A 16995-nucleotide genomic window follows, 5' to 3' on the forward strand; every position below is an offset into this window, starting at 1 on the left:
GTGAATGTTCGTTTCCCGATTATACTGTATTGGCAACTCTTTCGCTGAGAAGTGTTAACTGTTCTGTTGATAAACAAAAACTAAATTTTTAAAAATAAAGTAAGGATGGCACCCGTAGAGGTTGAAAATACGGGGGTGAGTAAGAATCGTTTTTTTTTTCTTTGCAACTTAAGGCAAAATATTCGAGTTCTATATCTCTTTTGTAACAGTAAAAAACATTTCCTAGAAGGAAGTAAACTAAATTCCACCAGGGCGTTGGCTATTTCATCGTATCAGTAAAATGATTTATTTGTGGGTCATGGTAAATAGCCATATTTTTTCTTTGTATATTAACTATGTTATGATGTTAACCTTTTTTTTAATCTGCACCCCACTTTGTATTTAATTGAAAAGGTAAAAGCTAAAAGCTAAAATTGCCATACAGAAAACCATTTTATTTATTATAATTGAGAGTTATACAGGAAAAGTCTTATATACTTTTAAATTATTTAAATACATTGTTAAATTTTTATCCACCATGGTTTCAGGCGCAAACGGTTAAATGCTCTAAATTTATGTTCTCGTGGATCCTTATAGTCACTATTATAGTCGTAATTTTCCCTAATTTTTTCTTTATTTTGAAACACAAAGCAAGTAATCGCCGAACAAATACCTTTGTGTCAAACGGCCGTCTTTGTTCCTTTAATAAAACTATAAAAAAAATTACCAATATTTTATTTTTTTTTACCTTTCCATTTCCATATATATTCGTCCTAATTAAGGTGGAGCCCCAGTTACGGAATCTAACATTGTCGGGTCACGTCGGCTTTGACAGCTTACCAGATCAGCTGGTTTCGAAAAGTGTCCAGAATGGATTTATCTTTAACATCATGTGTATTGGTAAGTTTTAGTATAATAAAAAACCATTTTCCGAACAATTGCTTTATCACAGGTGAAACGGGACTTGGCAAGTCGACTCTGATGGATTCCCTTTTCAACACCAACTTTGAGTCGATGCCAAGCCCACACACTCTGCCCACGGTAAAGCTCAAAGCTCACACTTATGAACTACAAGAGAGTAATGTGAGACTCAAGCTTACCATAGTGGATACTGTGGGGTATGGCGATCAAATCAACAAAGAGGACAGTTTCAAGGCCATTGTCGACTACATAGACGCCCAATTTGAGAATTACCTGCAGGAGGAGCTTAAAATTAAGCGATGCCTGTCGTCTTATCACGATTCTCGCATTCACGTGTGTTTGTACTTTATCTGTCCCACAGGTCATGGTTTGAAATCAATCGACCTGGTATGCATGAAAAAGCTCGATCAAAAGGTCAATATCATTCCTATTATTGCCAAAGCGGACACCATTTCGAAAACGGAGTTGCAAAAGTTCAAATCCAAGATCATCGGGGAGTTGCAAAACAACGGGGTGCACATCTACGAGTTTCCCGTCGACGACGAGTCAGTCTCTGAGATCAATTCCACCATGAACTCCCATATACCCTTCGCGGTGATCGGGAGTACCGATTTCGTGAGGGTCGGCAACAAAATGGTGAGGGCGAGGCAGTACCCTTGGGGTACCGTCCAAGTCGAGAACGAGACCCATTGCGATTTCGTCAAGCTGCGTGAGATGCTCATCAGGACCAATATGGAAGACATGAGGGAAAAGACGCACTGTCGCCATTACGAGCTGTACAGGAAGAAGAGACTCGAGCAGATGGGCTTTTCCGATGTCGACGCCAACAACAAGCCTATAAGTTTTCAGGAAACGTTCGAGCACAAGCGTTCCAACCACCTGCAGGAGCTGCAGCAGAAGGAGGACGAGATGAGGCAGATGTTTGTAGTCAGGGTCAAGGAAAAAGAGGCGGAGCTTAAAGAAGCCGAGAAAGAGGTAAGATGCGTTGATCTTTTGGAAAATCGGCTTTTTTAATTGTCTTTCAAGCTGCACGCGAAATTTGACAAGCTGAAGAAGGACCACACGGAAGAGAAGAAGAAAATCGAAGAGTCGAGGAAGAAGCTAGAGGATGAGGTGGTGGAGTTTAACAGGCGCAAGGCGCAGTATCAGCAGATGGGTAGCTCCAGCCACCACACCTTGACGCTAGGGAAAAGTAAGAAGAAATAATTTATTATGCAACATTTATTTTATATATGGATTTGCATATGGATTATACTCTACCGCGTGTTTGTATATAAGCAAAGTTTCTTCTTCATATTATCTATTTTTCGATGAATCTTTCTGCGTTTTATTGAAAAAGAAAAACACGGGCAGGATAATCTCGATTAATTTTATAGTAGACGGTGTAGGATGTTTCTTAACCATGCAAAGGAATAAGATTATAATCAAGGTTTCGCTATATATCACACAACTTTGCACTTTGCCTTTCTCGTATGCTGGTGTCCCAAGATCAGGTTTTTATTGTTTTCTCTTTTATATATTATTATGTAGGAAATGCGTGTTTAGTTTTAGTGTACTTTTTTTTATTTTTATACAAGTCATTCTATTTTATTTATGTGTAAGGTTCTAGCGCCAAAGTTTTTAGCAATTGTAGCGATAGCGTAATATGTACTACCGAAAATACAGATGTTTGTGAGTAAAATTTCCCGGCTTTCTTTAAACAGTCGTCTCCCTTAGTCATGTGGACCCTCTCGCTATTTTACGGTAGTAGGTGAACTTGGTCGTTTGCGACGTGCGAACTTTCTGCGGAGTCTGGAACCAGACAACGCGTTTCGGCTTGTTCTCTTTGTCCCGATCCTGCAACGGTCAACGACGCTCTCGAAATGTGTAAAATCGTGTACCTCCAATGTGTGCGTTTTGTATCTATGCGTGCACGTGGGGCTTATTTTTACTACATTGATCTGTTGCGCACGCGTCGTTGGGCGTCGTTTTTCGAACATCAATGGAAAAAATCCAAGTCAAAACTTAACAGCTTTCACATAGTGGTATTGTAAATATATCAAAAGATTGTAAATATTTCTTGTATTACCGAGAAACTTCACTTCCTCTCCCCCTCTCTCTCAAAAATTGTTTTTTATTCGCGCTATGTAGATTTTGCACTTTTATTGCACCATAAGTAATTGTTGTCTTTTTTCCAGAAGTGATTCAAAAGTTTATGTAAAACGATACGGAGACGGGCAGGATGCGCTCTTAGAACGAGTTCTATTTATTTATATTTTTAGCGTGGTGGATTGTTCTTAATATTGATGAATATTTATTGTTGTTAGATATTGTTCATTATAAAAAGAAAAGTTGGAATATGTGTTATTTTAGCACCCCATCATAGTGTCTTCTCAGTATAGATATTTTTTATTTTGATTCTTGAGTCATCCAGTCAAGTAGAGCAGAAAAGAGTATAAAAAAGATCTTCTATAATAAACCTATAATATCCAAATCAGCAGATCCAACCTCTATCTCCATGTGCCTGTTTAAATCCTATATGGCATATATATATATATATATATATATATATATATATATATATATATATATATATATATATATATATATATATATATATATATATATATATATATATATATATATATATATATATATATATATATATATATATATATATATATATATATATATATATATATATATATATATATATATATATATATATATATATATATATATATAAATTTAATATAACATTTGCGGCCCTATATGGCTCTAACTTGAGATTCCCATCGTTCAGTTCTTCATAAATAATATAGTCCAAGTCTGGCATTAAAAACAGTCATAAAAATTTTGTGGACATAATAATTTAGGATTAAAACAAAACCCCTTGTATATTATAAACGACATCTCAGACCTGATTTTTACTGACATTTGATAGGGACCTAAAATTTAACTCCCATATTGACTGAATAGTTGATTAAGTTCTAGCTACCCTAAAATTAGGTTTTCCCGTGGTGTGTCATAATCATACATACACTGGGGTAAGTTTTTATTCCTTTGAATTATTTGCTTGATATGACATTATTATTGAAAAGTAATAAAGGAAAAAATCATTCGGAGCTATATCTCAGTAAGGTTGCATAGGAGGACTTGCGATGATAAGAACTTTTTATATATTGTTTTTTTTTACTTTATTTCAACACCCTAATGTTTTCTACCAAATTTCACTAACAACGCCCAATGTTAACTCGGCGAAGGCTCGATCCCCTTTTGAAATGTGCCCGTAATAAAACTAAACGAGCGTGGCAAGTGTACTTTTAATAAAAGTAGAAAACTATCCATTAGTTTATATACAACTAATACTCTGGGGGGAATATATAAAAGTTAACCGTTGCGGGTGCCCAAAAAACAGAAAAAAAATCGACTCCTACACGCGTGATGGGCGGAGCTCGCTGCGCGCGGTGAGCGTTATACTGGGTGTTCAAATAAGCGGAAGCTGTTGCGCGCTCAGCGACCTACTGACTCGCGTGGGGGCGGACTACGGTACTTGGCACGGATGTGAAGAAAATTGGCCGGTCGCTCGGGACTGACCCGCGACACCACCTTCACCTGGCAGGGGTCATGTCGCAACAGAAAATGGTCGAGGGTGTCCCAACCGCCCCCCACCCTGACCATCATGTGCCGCCCCTTTAGTAGTCTCACGAACACATTCTTGCCGGCGATGTTGTATTTGCCCTCGCCGACCTTTTGCACCCTCAACTTGTCACATTTGGCGCCCGCGCAGCTGCATCCTCGCTGGACGAGCTTCGCGGCTAGTTGCACCTTGCGGTCAAGCTCGGTGGTGAAGTGCTTTGTCGGGGTGTCTCCACCGCCACCTGTGAGAACGATCGGTTTATTCTACTATATACCCCAGGTAGCAGAGGCTCGTCAGAGTGACGTCATTTTTGAGTCATAAGTACTACTCGTCAGTGGTCCGAAAACACGTTAAATTGGCGTAAAAAAAAGGATCTTATTAACATCACAAAAATGACTTGATTAGAATGTTGTCATAATATGACTTGATTAATTCCAGATATGGATGTTAAACTTAATAATTAACTTAAACTATTATCAAATTCTTCTATTTGAAACCATGATGTAGGAGAATATACCTAAACCCTAGATATAGATGTGTCAAAGTAATATATCCCGTTTAATTTTTTTTTTTGAGAAAAATGTCAAATACAAAAGGTGTAGATGAGTACTATTTGGAAAACTTCTGGATTCCTCCTGAATCATTCTGTTGGCTTCCTCAGAGCTTAACTAAAACTGGCTCTGAAGAAGCCAACAGGATGATTAAAAGAAACGATTTATAATTATTTTCAAATATACAGTGTGGTTCGTAAATGCATAGAAAACCAAACGTATATATACTTCCTTTTATCATCATCAATCATCCAATGTATATGTAAACTTATCATGGACTATACCCAGTGTTTTCTATTTTATTATGCCTACAATTTTACAAAATGGTACCGTCTATCCTTGTCTTGAAGTTAGTTCGGAGTCAGAATGATAAATGATACTTCTTGAAAAAATCAAATAGAAGGCCTGTATATTATACTTTCATTGTTAATTTTTTTCAAAGAAAAGCTCATCTTTATTCATTAACTATAATTCTCCATTTTCTGCAAAAAATGTTCAATGTAATTTTCTTTACTTACTTACTCTAATTTACTTCCGATGTAATGACAAAAATCTGACTTTAATTTGACTAAAAAAGATGTCAATTAAATGACAAAAATTGATGTAATTGATGTGACTTAAATTCGTCTGAGATATTAGTAGGTTAAATTCACGTCCTGCTGACGTCATATATAACGTCATTTTCGTCATTTGATGAGTAGTTAATGAGGTCGTTTTGAAGACCCTGTGTTATCGGGGACGCTACGTTTCTCTTGGTAAAATGTCAATGCCACATTAAAAATTGATTGAAAACTATCTCTAGAAGCTCAAAGTAGCACAGAACACCACGATTACTACCACCAGTAAATTGCGTTACTATGAAAACTTACCCCCCTCTGTCTTTACCATGTCGACCACATCCAAATCGGGGTCTTCCCCGCTGCCCCTCGACCATTCTTCGTCTTCGGTATGGTCGCTGGGTACCCCGTCGCTGGTCCCCGTGGGCAACGAACCCAGACCGTTATCCCCCGCCCCCGATCCCATCAGAATCACATGGGGACCTGTGTTCCATCTCTCCAAGTATGACGAGATCGCCGAGGTCGATCTGGAAAATCACAAGCATCTCTTTCCCACGTATACTGTGTGCCAGTTTAATTTTTTGAGTTCGACCAACATCACTCATTTTTTTTAAATACATACCCGCTTCTTGTTTGTGTCAGAAATTGATTAAAATTAATTTAAGATCTAAAACACGATCTTTTTCTATAAAAGTAGCTTTATTTGAACTTTTTTTTCGTAAAATCATTTAACCCGCCACACCCTTGATCTTTATTACCAAACACTTTTATATCTCCTAAATAAATAACCTGCATCAGCGAAAGTACCGCGCGATGAATTTATCTTGATAACATTTTAATTGACTGAAACTTTTTGTTTTTAGAGATATCACGCTAATCAAAAAAACCAAAGGGAGGGTTAGTAGCCAAGTGTTTTTCCAAGTTACGTATAAAACATAACACCATCAATTTTCTGACAAATAAGCTTTCATCATATTTTTTTAAATTTTATTCCGATTGCAATGATGTAACACACTTTATATTTTAGTCCACTCGCTTTTGACAAATTGAAAAAAATGGGAAATTTTTATATAATTGATTGACTGCAACAACAATAATTATTTACAAATTAAAGTAGAAGAAGACACATTAAAGTATAAAATTATTTAACTATTCTAAATACATTTCTCATACAATCTAATTGTATGATGTCTTGCATCTAGTAACGTTTCCGGATTGTCTTTTAACTTTTAATTGTTTGCCGAAGTTCCACGACAATATTACAAGGACTTCTGTGCACGTGATTTTTTATGTCTCCCCAAAAGAAAAATCCATTAAAGTTAAGTCGGGGCTGTTGGCTGGCCAATTCATAGTACCGCCGTTCCCTATCCAACCCCTGGGATTTTCCATGTTAAAAAAATATTTAATGTGCACAACATTGTGTCTTGCTGTCATATAATTAGGGGTGAATCTTCTATATAATGTTCTATTTGGTGCTCCAAGAGCTGCAAATAATGATCTCCAGTTAAATATCGGGCCCAAATTATGCCCATCTATGACACCACACCATACATTAATTGACACCCCTGAGTTTTTATTTTGTGTATTTGTAAGACCAATATCGCGTATTTTGTCTATTACAACCCTTTCTATTATTCTCACTCTATTTAAAAAATCCAAACAAAACTGTATCCTCCTTTGACATTGTTCTGCACTTAGTTTTTGAGCTTTACGAAATTTAAATGCAATTATATTTATATTCTTTCAAAACTGAGTGTCTCTTCATATACTCTATAAATAGAGGAAACTGGATATTCTTGCCTTATTTTCTTCATTTAAAACATTATGATTCCGGCATACCTTTTTTGCATTTAATACGTTACCGTTTTCTCCAAATTTCTTTGCCAGCCTTGGAACTATCTGTTTTGCAGGACCTCGATGCTCTGGATAAAGTCTAATATACTGACAACGAGCTCAGGTTGCACTTTTATTATTCAGAAAGTATACTCGAAGCATATCGCTCCTTTCACGGATGCTAAATTCGCGAAAAACCATTTTAACAATAACAACATAAACATATTTTTATTTATTTATTTGTCAAAAACGAATGGACTAAAATATAGAGTGTGAAAAAAATAACAAAAATGAAATGTTAATAGTAGTTATTCTTATTCTTCAGCAGTAGATAAAATTATACAGTAAAAAACACATAAAATGTAACGAATTGCAGAGCAAAGAGGGTATGCAACCTACAAAAAAAGTTCAACAAATCGCAACTGCGCAGCGAAGTTACGAACAGAGACGAGATAGCTATCAAAACATAAGTCCATGTCTGGTCGCCATTTTTATGCAACAACTGTTATCCATAAATGCTATTCTACCTAATTGGTATTCGAAGAATTATTATTTCTACTGATGTACCCAAGGCCTCCTCCTTCAAAATCCAGCCATAGCAGAATTTTTGTTCAGAATGTCAAAACTTTCACCTGGTCACCACACATATGCCGTTTCAAATATTTTTAATGTTATTAAGTATTGCTTAAAAACATATTGCATAATTACCTTCTCACTAATTACAAATTTGAGTAACAAGAAGTGTCAAGCGTTGTAAAAATGATTTCTTTTTGTTGTCTGATGACGCTTAGCATAGTACGTTTTACAGTTATTTTAAGTAATTGTTTTATTTTGTAGAAGCGTTAGGTTACGCTAAAAATATTATATTTTATTTTTAATATAAAACATAAATAAAATGAATAACGTTAACATTATGACTCCAGGAAACGTGCGAGATCCAAGACTATAACTTTATATATTATATACAGGGTGTGTCGAATATGGGCAAAAAAATCTAAAAGATCTAAAACAAAAATCAAATTAAATTTATCAATCGAAAACTATAAACGGTATAGTAAAATTGTATATAGTAACTCTTTTTTAATTTCCTGTTCTCCGTTTCTCTGTCGATGGAGCATTAAATCGCCATATCTATCGAACCGAGCTACGGCGTTCAGAAAAAACCCACTAGACACATAAACCCATGAAAGATGGCCGCGATCGGACCTCGGCGTCTATTTTTTTTTTAGATTTTTGACTGTCTTGAAGTGTCCGAAATTTGGCGCTATCAACTTAGAATTTGACAAACATATAGAGCTTGGCTCCCTTACGAAGCCTAATGAAAGTAAAGGGGGAGGGGAGGGGGAGGGTCGGAAAGTACTAAATGCGATTGGAATTGAAACTATGGATTGGCCACAAACCAGTCCCGATCTAAACCCAATTGAAAATATTCGGGACGTGATCTACAGGTGTACAACTTCATATCCTTGAAATGAATAAATAATTTGAACCAAAAGGAGATAAGGCATGTAAATTCAAACACAAATAACCGTTAAAGTGCTGTTATTCAAAATGGAGCGGAACTACCCGTAATTAATTATTTTTAAGTAATCGTTATCTTCCTTTGTCATTTCATATGTTTAATACTCTTAAGTTAAACTAAAAATGTACCTAACTAATTCCTGAAAGTATTTAAGTATTATGAAATAAAAGAAAATTTCGAAACAGAAATATAACATACTGGGTGTTACATTTAGAAAATATGATGTAGGCAGAAAAGCGATAGTAGATACGTAACTTGGAAAAAAACTTGGCTACTAACGCTGCATTTTGTTTTTTTCTTTATCTTGATATCTCTAAAAACAAAGAGGTTACAGCCAATTAAAACGTTATCAAGATCAATTGAACGCACGGTACATAAAGAAGAATAATAAACACTGACCATAGTATTTTCAAATTTTTCTACTCCCCGATCCAACTTACCGGCTGTGGGTCATCTTAAAGTCGGGCGAGGCGGCGGTCGGGCGGGCAGGAGCCGCCTGGAACTGCCATGAGAGCAGCGAGCTTAACCCGGAATCGACCCCGGAGTTGTTCCTCTCCTGCTCGACGATTTCCTTCTCAAGCTGAACGAGCCCGGGGGGTTCTACTCCGTACCTGGTCGCTATCCGCGCCACCTCCAGAAGGCAAAGGATTACGTTGCGCGGTTGGTGATGCAACACTAAGACGGAGCGGGGTTGCAAATTAAAAAAAATATATTATTACATTATGGCCCGGGAGGGACGCATTGTACAGTTTTGCGAAGACACTTTTCGTACACCCTTACTTACTTATATACCTTACTTATATACCGGGTGTCTTAAGTAATTACGGTTGCCCAAAATTAAATAAACCAACCAAATTTTCATCGCCTTTCATTTTTTTTAATCCTTAAGAGATAAACTAAAGATAAATGTCGTACCTAGGTCGTCGCTCTCGAAGAGGAGATTCTCGTGGACGCCGAGCGAGCGACAAAACTTGATAAAATTTGCAACATTGTCGCGCGAGAAGAAGCTCCTCCTCATCGCCTTCTCAAAGCATTTTCCGCGGACGTTCGGGATCGCCTTTATAAGACGGAAACATTTTCTTAAAAGTTTTATTTTGCTCGTCGCTTCCGCCGCCGCCACTCACCCCTTTCAGCGACCCCGAGCGCACTGCCCTTTTCGCCGCGTCGCATATGGCCTGCGCCAGGTGGCAGACGATCACCCCGTTGTCAAGCTCGTCGAGGAAGTTCTCGCGGTTTATGTAATCGATCTCTGGAACGCCGACGAGAAATTTCAAAGTTAATATATATACATATATAATATATACGTCGACGTTGAGTAACGTCGACGCGAGCAAACCTCGCGTATCGGTATTATTATTATTTTAAACTCTTATATATATTTTAACTGTTTCGTTAACTTTGTGTGTATTATGTGTGTGAGTGCCGTATACAAATCATTTTTTGTTGGACTTTTATCCTTTATCAAGGGCACTATGACAAAACCAAACGCTTTTAAAGTATAAACTTCCATATGATGCTACCTCTTCAATTTTAAGATTTGTGTTTGTCTCTTTTTGACTGTGTCCCTTTCTGAAGAAGGTCATAGAAGACCGAAACGTCAATATATGGACAAAAAATTTTAATCGCTTTTAATACAAAGACCTATAACCCAAGAACCAAAAGCTAAACATAAATATAGAGAAGGTCTAAGAAAAAACAAAATATAAACTATATATATATATATATATATATATATATATATATATATATATATATATATATATATATATATATATATATATATATATGTCGCATTTTTCCCAACTGTACGCCACTGAGGGTTGATTAATTAGGCGCACCCTCCCCGTCGCGCACATATGCTTAACATCTATTTTACAAAGTCCGTGTTGCCGCATTGCCGGTGCTCGAATTATACGCAAAACGAGAGCTGAACAGTTATTGATGAAATAATGTATAGGCGCATGGCTATATGGCAACAGAATATATTCAAACTCCGTTAGTAGTGATAGTTTGGTGCACTGAAAAATTGTATAATCAGATTTTGAATAGCACCTGTAGTTTCGAAGCTATGAGGGAAAATTGCGATTGTAAAAATTTCTCATTTATTCCCTAGCATGACAGATATAAGGTTGTTCGGAAAGTCATTTCGTTTTTTCCCGTCAGAGAACTTAATTACGTTTTTTCGAAACCAACTTCACACTTAAGCCGCATAACCATTATATGTCTTGAGAGCTGATATTGCAAGGCTTGTGTGTGAAAAAGTTCTATTAATTCTACGCAGTAGTTTTTGGTTGGTGCCCTTTTAAATATGGAGAGCAATAAGCAGCATTTTCGTCATATTTTACTTTTTTACTTCAGAAAAGGTAAAAATGCTGTCCAAGCGAGAAAAAAATTGACGGATGTGTATGGAGAAGGCGTGTTAACAGTACGCCAGTGCCAGAACTGGTTTGCAAAATTTCGGTCCGGCAATTTTGATGTCGAAGATGCACCACGGTCTGGAAGGCCGGTCGAAGCTGACAAAGATGCGATAAAGGCATTAGTTGATGCATATCGGCGAATAACCACACGAGAAATCGGTGAGAGATTAAATTTGTCGAATTCGACTGTTTATGGCCATTTGAAAGGCATGGGCTTAACCTCGAAGCTCGATGTGTGGGTGCCCCATGTCCTTACGGAGCGAAATTTGTGTCGTCGCGTTGACGTGTGTGATTCGCCCCTCAAACGTCAAGAAAATGATCCATTTTTGAAGCGGATTATTACTGGGGACGAAAAATGGGTTGTATACAACAATCTTAAACGCAAGAGGTCATGGAGCAGAAAAGATGAACCGGCTCAAAGCGTGTCAAAAGCCAACATTCGCCAAAAAAAGGTGATGCTCTCCGTTTGGTGGGATGTCGAAGGAATCGTTTTTTTTGAGCTTTTGCCGGACAATACAACGATTAATTCAGAAGTCTATTGTCATCAACTGGAAAAATTGAATGATTCACTTAAATGAGAAGAGGCCCGAATTAATCAACACGAAGGGTGTAGTGTTCCACCAGGATAATGCGAGACCTCACACAAGTTTGGTCACTCGCCAAAAACTTTTACAGCTTGAATGGGACGTACGGCAACATCTACCATATTCTCCAGATCTGGCGCCTTCCGACTACTATTTGTTTCGGTCCCTGCAAAATTTTTTGGATGGCAAAACCTTTACCTCAAATGAAGATGTCAAAAACCACCTGAACCAGTTTTTTGCCAGCAAGGACCAAAACTTTTATGAGAGGGGAACTATGTTACTGCCAGAAAGATGGCAAAAGGTGTTGGACCAGAATGGCCAATATATAATTTAATAAAATATTTATTCATTATACGAAAACTGTCTTTCATGTTCCCCAAAAAAAACGAAATGACTTTCCGAACAACCCAATACTTTGATTTTGAAAATACGTTTTTCTACTCCCGTCTGAAAAATGCCTAATTACACACCGATCTAGCGTGCTGAAAGCGCCACTTTACCACGTAAGTTTCGTTTCCCACGGATCCGAGCCATTTCGGACATTTCCGGGATTTTACTGCAATCGGATATTTTCGGAGATATTTCCCACGCCTTGAATTTTGACGTTTGTTAATTCTGACAGTCATGTCAGTGAATGTATTCGTGTTGTTTTGCGAAAATGTACCCAAAAACTATCGGTCGTAGAAAAATTATAGTATGCAACACGTTCGGTAAACTTTTTAAGTCAGTCGTTTATTAAACACTCGCTCCGCTGGTGTCCAATAAACTTGTGCATGATATACTATTCATTGCAGCATTTCGATAGAAATGAAATGACGCATTTAAAATTTTAATTCGAAGTTCTGATTTTTGAGATCCGTTGTCGGAGTGAAGATTTTTGATGAAACTGTAATATTCTTTATTATTGCTTTATGCTCTCTGTCATCCTTATTAAAAAAAAATGAGACAATAACACCTGTGGAATAAGATGGTTCCTTACCTTAGCAAGTTATGTTTTTGATTATTAATATCACGTTGCTTCAAGCTCATGTGTTTTCGATCAAAAGGAAATCATAAAGACAAGATAACCCAAGATCACAAAATGGTGTTCTTTTAAGATGTCCGTTTTTTTGTAAGTTCAAATTAAATTTTATTGTTTTTTGCATTTGGAAGCATTTTTCTTAATAACGGCACATTATCTTATAATTTGAATTACTTATTAACAAATCCATTTGAAAAATCTTGAAATTAATTTTTGTTCAGTAATTGCTTTAACTTTAATATTCCGAGGTAACATCGAGGTGCTGGTTGAAATCACGGGAAGGTGGAAGTGTAAAATTATTATACATCTATATACAACACCAAATCGGAGACATTTTGCAAGAAGAAGAAGAATGTGATAAGGCTGTCGTATTAAATTGTTTATTATAATTTTGAGAGAATCCGAAGATACAAAAATAATACACAAAGTGCATAATAAATGGAATCAGGTGAACCCACGGAAAATTGAGTTGGCAACATGGATCGCGACATCGTAATAAATCGGTCGGCGCGACACCGCTGTTGGCTTCGTCGCGCATCGATGTTTCCCACATTTTAGGCCGGAGTTCCTTCTGTTGCTGCTGCATCGTATTACCACCATCCTGTCTGCCTTGCATTGAACTACAGACTACCCTTTAACGCAGAGGCGACACTTAAGAAAGTATGCGTCGATAATACGATACAAGACAATACAACGCCGCTGAAATAAGTATTAACAATTTAGTTTATCAGTCTATGGTCTATTATGCAAAATTTTGCACTGAGAGATGTCTGACATGACTGTCAGACTTGACAAATGTCAAAATTGAAGCCGTGCGTAATATCTGTGGAAGCATTCGATTGTTTCCAGGAGTAGAAAATAGTATATTATGCAAAAGGTGCGGTAAACGGCATTTGACTTACGAGTTTATTTGACACGAGCGGAGCGAGTGTTTAATAAACGAGTGATTTAAAAAGTTTACCTAACATGTTGCATACTATATTTTTTCTACGAACTAAAGTTTTTGGGTACTTTCTTACAAAACAACTTGAGTAATTGGGTAACGTCTGACATAACCGTCAAAATTGACAAACGTCAAAATTTAAGCCGGGGCAAACATTTCTCCCAAACCCGTTAAGTAAAAAAACTGGAAATGTCCGAGGCAGGCATAGGTAACGAAAGTGAAGTCGTAAAATGACACTTCCCCCACTCTCGATCCGTGTATAATTGGGTAATACAGAGGGGAAGTAGAGGGTACATCTTGGCAAAACAACAATGTCCGAAATGAAGGGCATCGGATCCATGGAAAAAGAAACTCATGTGGTAAAATGAAAGGAAGCAGAAAATGGTATATTATGCAACAAGTGCTGTAAACGGCATTTGTTACGAGCAGAGCGAGTGTTTAATAAACGAGTGACTTAAAAAGTTTACCGAACATGTTGTATACTATACTTTTTCTACGACCGTTAGTTTTTGGATACATCTTCGCAAAACAACACGAATACATTCACCAAACCCGTGCGGTAAAATCCCAGAGATGTCTGAAGTGGCTCGCATTCGTGGAAAACGAAACCGACGTGGCAAAGTGACGCTTCCCGCACGCTAGATCGGTGGGTAATTAGGTATTTTACAGCCGGGAGTAGAAAATAGTATATTATGCAACAAGTGCGGTAAACGGCATTTGACTCACGAGTTTATTTGACACGAGCGGAGCGAGTGTTTAATAAACGAGTGAGTTAAAAAGTTTACCGAACGTGTTGCATACTATACTTTTTCTACGACCGTTAGTTTTTGGGTACATTTTCGCAAAACAACACGAATACATTCACTGACATGACCGTCAGAACTGACAACCGTTAAAATTCAAGGAGTGGGAAATATCTCCAAAACCCGTGCGGTGAAATCCCGGAAATGTCCGAAACGGCCCAAATCCCTGGGAAACGAAACTGGGGGAATAGAAAAACTTTACGTAAAATACCTAATTACACACTGATATAGCGTGCGGCAAGCGTCACCTTACCACGTCAGTTTCATTTCCCACGGATTCGAGCCCCTTCGGACATTTCCGGGATTTAACCGCACGGGTTTGGGAGCAATCGGATGTTTTCGGAGATATTTCCCACGCCTTGAATTTTGACGTTTGTTAATTCTGACAGTCACGAATGTATTCGTGTTGTTTTGCGAAAATGTAACCAAAAACTAACGGTCGTAGAAAAAGTATAGTATGCAACAGGTTCAGTAAACTTTTTAAGTCACTCGTTTATTAGACACTCATGTCAAATAAACTCGTGAGTCAAATGCCGTTTACCGTACAGCTCCCAAACCCGTGCGCTAATGTCTCGGAAATGTCCAAAGTGGGTCGTAGCCAGAGGAAACGATACTGACGTGGTAAATTGACACTTTCCTTAAACTAGATGGGTGTATTTTAGAGAAGAGAGTAGAAAAACATAACTATATAATAATAATAATAATAAAATTAATAGATTTTTCAATAATATTAAAATAATACCAAATTTTGAAAAAAGGCGTGAAAAATTGTTAAAATGTATGTATATTTTTCGCATCTGCACCCAGGTCATTCTGTGGCGCGACATACCGATGGGCGCCGGCAAATTTTATTCGGTATCGTGTGCCCCCCTGATTCCGGACTGAATTTTATTTTGAGCCATCACGGAACATGCACGCCGAAAAATTACCTTAAAATTTGTGAGATTCTCGGTGCCTGGTTCGGGAGGCGGCACACGCCCGCGGGCCGTACAAAAATCCTTGGGCGGCGGGGTGTATTTATCCGACTTCGTTCGACGTCGAAAGACACACGCCACCCGATGATACCAATTGATATTAGGTAATGTCACGATTATACGTTATTTACCCCCACTCGCTACCCCCCGCCACGTCAAAACCCCGTTGAACAGCAAATAAACTAAAGAACCATTTTTTTAGTTGCACTTATTTCTTATAAAAATAAGCCGCGACCTAAACATGGCCAAAATGTACACAAAAATGACACGGAAAATTAATTTATTATACTTTTTGATAACTTTTTGTATATAGAACACGGTCGACACAATGTAATTTCTGCAAGTATTTGTTTGTTAAAATATTACAACCAAATTGCAATAAATTTATCTTACACACCCACGAATTAATGTGTGTGCTCATAGTACCTTATGGAACACGTTCGATAAACTGCACTTTAGTCATGCCTTTGATTTAGCACAAGCGGCGCGAACGTTAAAATAACCGTTTGATTGAAAAAGTTTATCAGCTTGTTGTATACTCAATTTTTTTTACGACCTGTACCTTTTGGTTATATTTTTAAAAAACATCGCTGAATGAATGGAAAAAACAGCACAAAGAACTCGGAAAAAACTAAACTTTGCAACAGAAAGTAATGAAATCGAGAAGTTCTGGGAGTTAACTGCAGAAAGAATCACGATAACCGCCGAAAATGTCCTTGGAAAAAGTAAAAGAAGGAGGACAATACCATGGTTTGACGAGTAATGCCAAAATCAACTAGGAAAAAGGCAAACAGCAAGAAAAAGGCAACTTCAGACCAACCAAAGTAGATACAAATACACGAATTGTCGGAAAGAAACCTAAAATCAAATAAAAGTAAAGAAAAGCAAAGCAAAGAAAGACGGAAGAAGAAACATATATAAAGAGATCGTCTGAAATCAGGCGCCAGAGAATTCTATGGGGCAATCGCTAGGGAGAAAAGGGATCATAAGCCGAGATCCGTCCTGGCACTTAAAAATTATCAAGGCCAAGTGATACTTGCTGAGGGAGAATTAACTGAAAAGTGAAAAGAGTACTTCAAAGAACTTCTAAATGTAAAACAGGACGAACCACGCAAAGAAGAAACATATTCTATACCGGACCTGCCAGTCAAAGAACCCTCTTTTGAGGAAACCCAAAAGTAAACTAAAGAACTGTAAGAAACCTGCCTCGGACAACATACCCGTAGAATTCCTAAATTATGGAGGAGACATAGTCAAATTCACAAACTAAT

General features: G+C 37.3%; 2 protein-coding genes across 4 annotated transcripts in view; one reads left to right on the forward strand and one right to left on the reverse strand.

The window, feature by feature from the left end:
• LOC132704754 (septin-2) lies at positions 1 to 3365 on the forward strand. Of its 2 annotated transcripts, XM_060674972.1 has the most exons (5): positions 1 to 135; positions 762 to 879; positions 932 to 1875; positions 1927 to 2092; positions 3078 to 3365. In XM_060674972.1, the coding sequence occupies exons 1-5, from the start codon at positions 106 to 108 to the stop codon at positions 3098 to 3100; spliced, it is 1281 nt and encodes a 426-aa protein (XP_060530955.1). In that variant the 5' UTR covers positions 1 to 105; the 3' UTR covers positions 3101 to 3365. The 2 variants fall into 2 exon arrangements, with proteins under 2 accessions (XP_060530955.1, XP_060530956.1); XM_060674973.1 differs by lacking the exon at positions 3078 to 3365 and having other exon boundaries at positions 1927 to 2113.
• LOC132704753 (growth arrest-specific protein 2-like) overlaps positions 2602 to 16995 on the reverse strand; it is a 26047-nt gene continuing 11653 nt past the window's right edge. Inside the window, exons 3-8 of one of the 2 annotated variants that reach the window (XM_060674971.1) lie at positions 10107 to 10231; positions 9898 to 10039; positions 9423 to 9657; positions 5940 to 6154; positions 4495 to 4760; positions 2602 to 2736 (exon numbers count right to left, since the gene is read on the reverse strand). In XM_060674971.1, the coding sequence (XP_060530954.1) occupies positions 2617 to 2736; positions 4495 to 4760; positions 5940 to 6154; positions 9423 to 9657; positions 9898 to 10039; positions 10107 to 10231 (1103 nt within the window). In that variant the 3' untranslated portion in view covers positions 2602 to 2616. Of the gene's footprint in view, positions 2781 to 4494; positions 4761 to 5939; positions 6155 to 9422; positions 9658 to 9897; positions 10040 to 10106; positions 10232 to 16995 lie in introns of both variants that reach the window. The other variant, XM_060674969.1, reaches the window with a different exon arrangement.

Source organism: Cylas formicarius, unplaced genomic scaffold (assembly GCF_029955315.1).
Source record: "Cylas formicarius isolate icCylForm1 unplaced genomic scaffold, icCylForm1.1 PGA_scaffold_7__23_contigs__length_41026272, whole genome shotgun sequence".
Classification (NCBI taxonomy): Eukaryota; Metazoa; Arthropoda; class Insecta; order Coleoptera; family Brentidae; genus Cylas; species Cylas formicarius.

Bases quoted from the DNA above. Each gene is read 5' to 3' on its own strand.
- LOC132704754 (XM_060674972.1), top strand. From the start codon at position 106: ATGGCACCCGTAGAGGTTGAAAATACGGGG. The intron at 136-761 runs GTGAGTAAGAAT...GTCCTAATTAAG, and splicing joins TAGAGGTTGAAAATACGGGG to GTGGAGCCCCAGTTACGGAA. The intron at 2,093-3,077 runs GTAAGAAGAAAT...TCTTTTTTCCAG, and splicing joins CACCTTGACGCTAGGGAAAA to AAGTGATTCAAAAGTTTATG.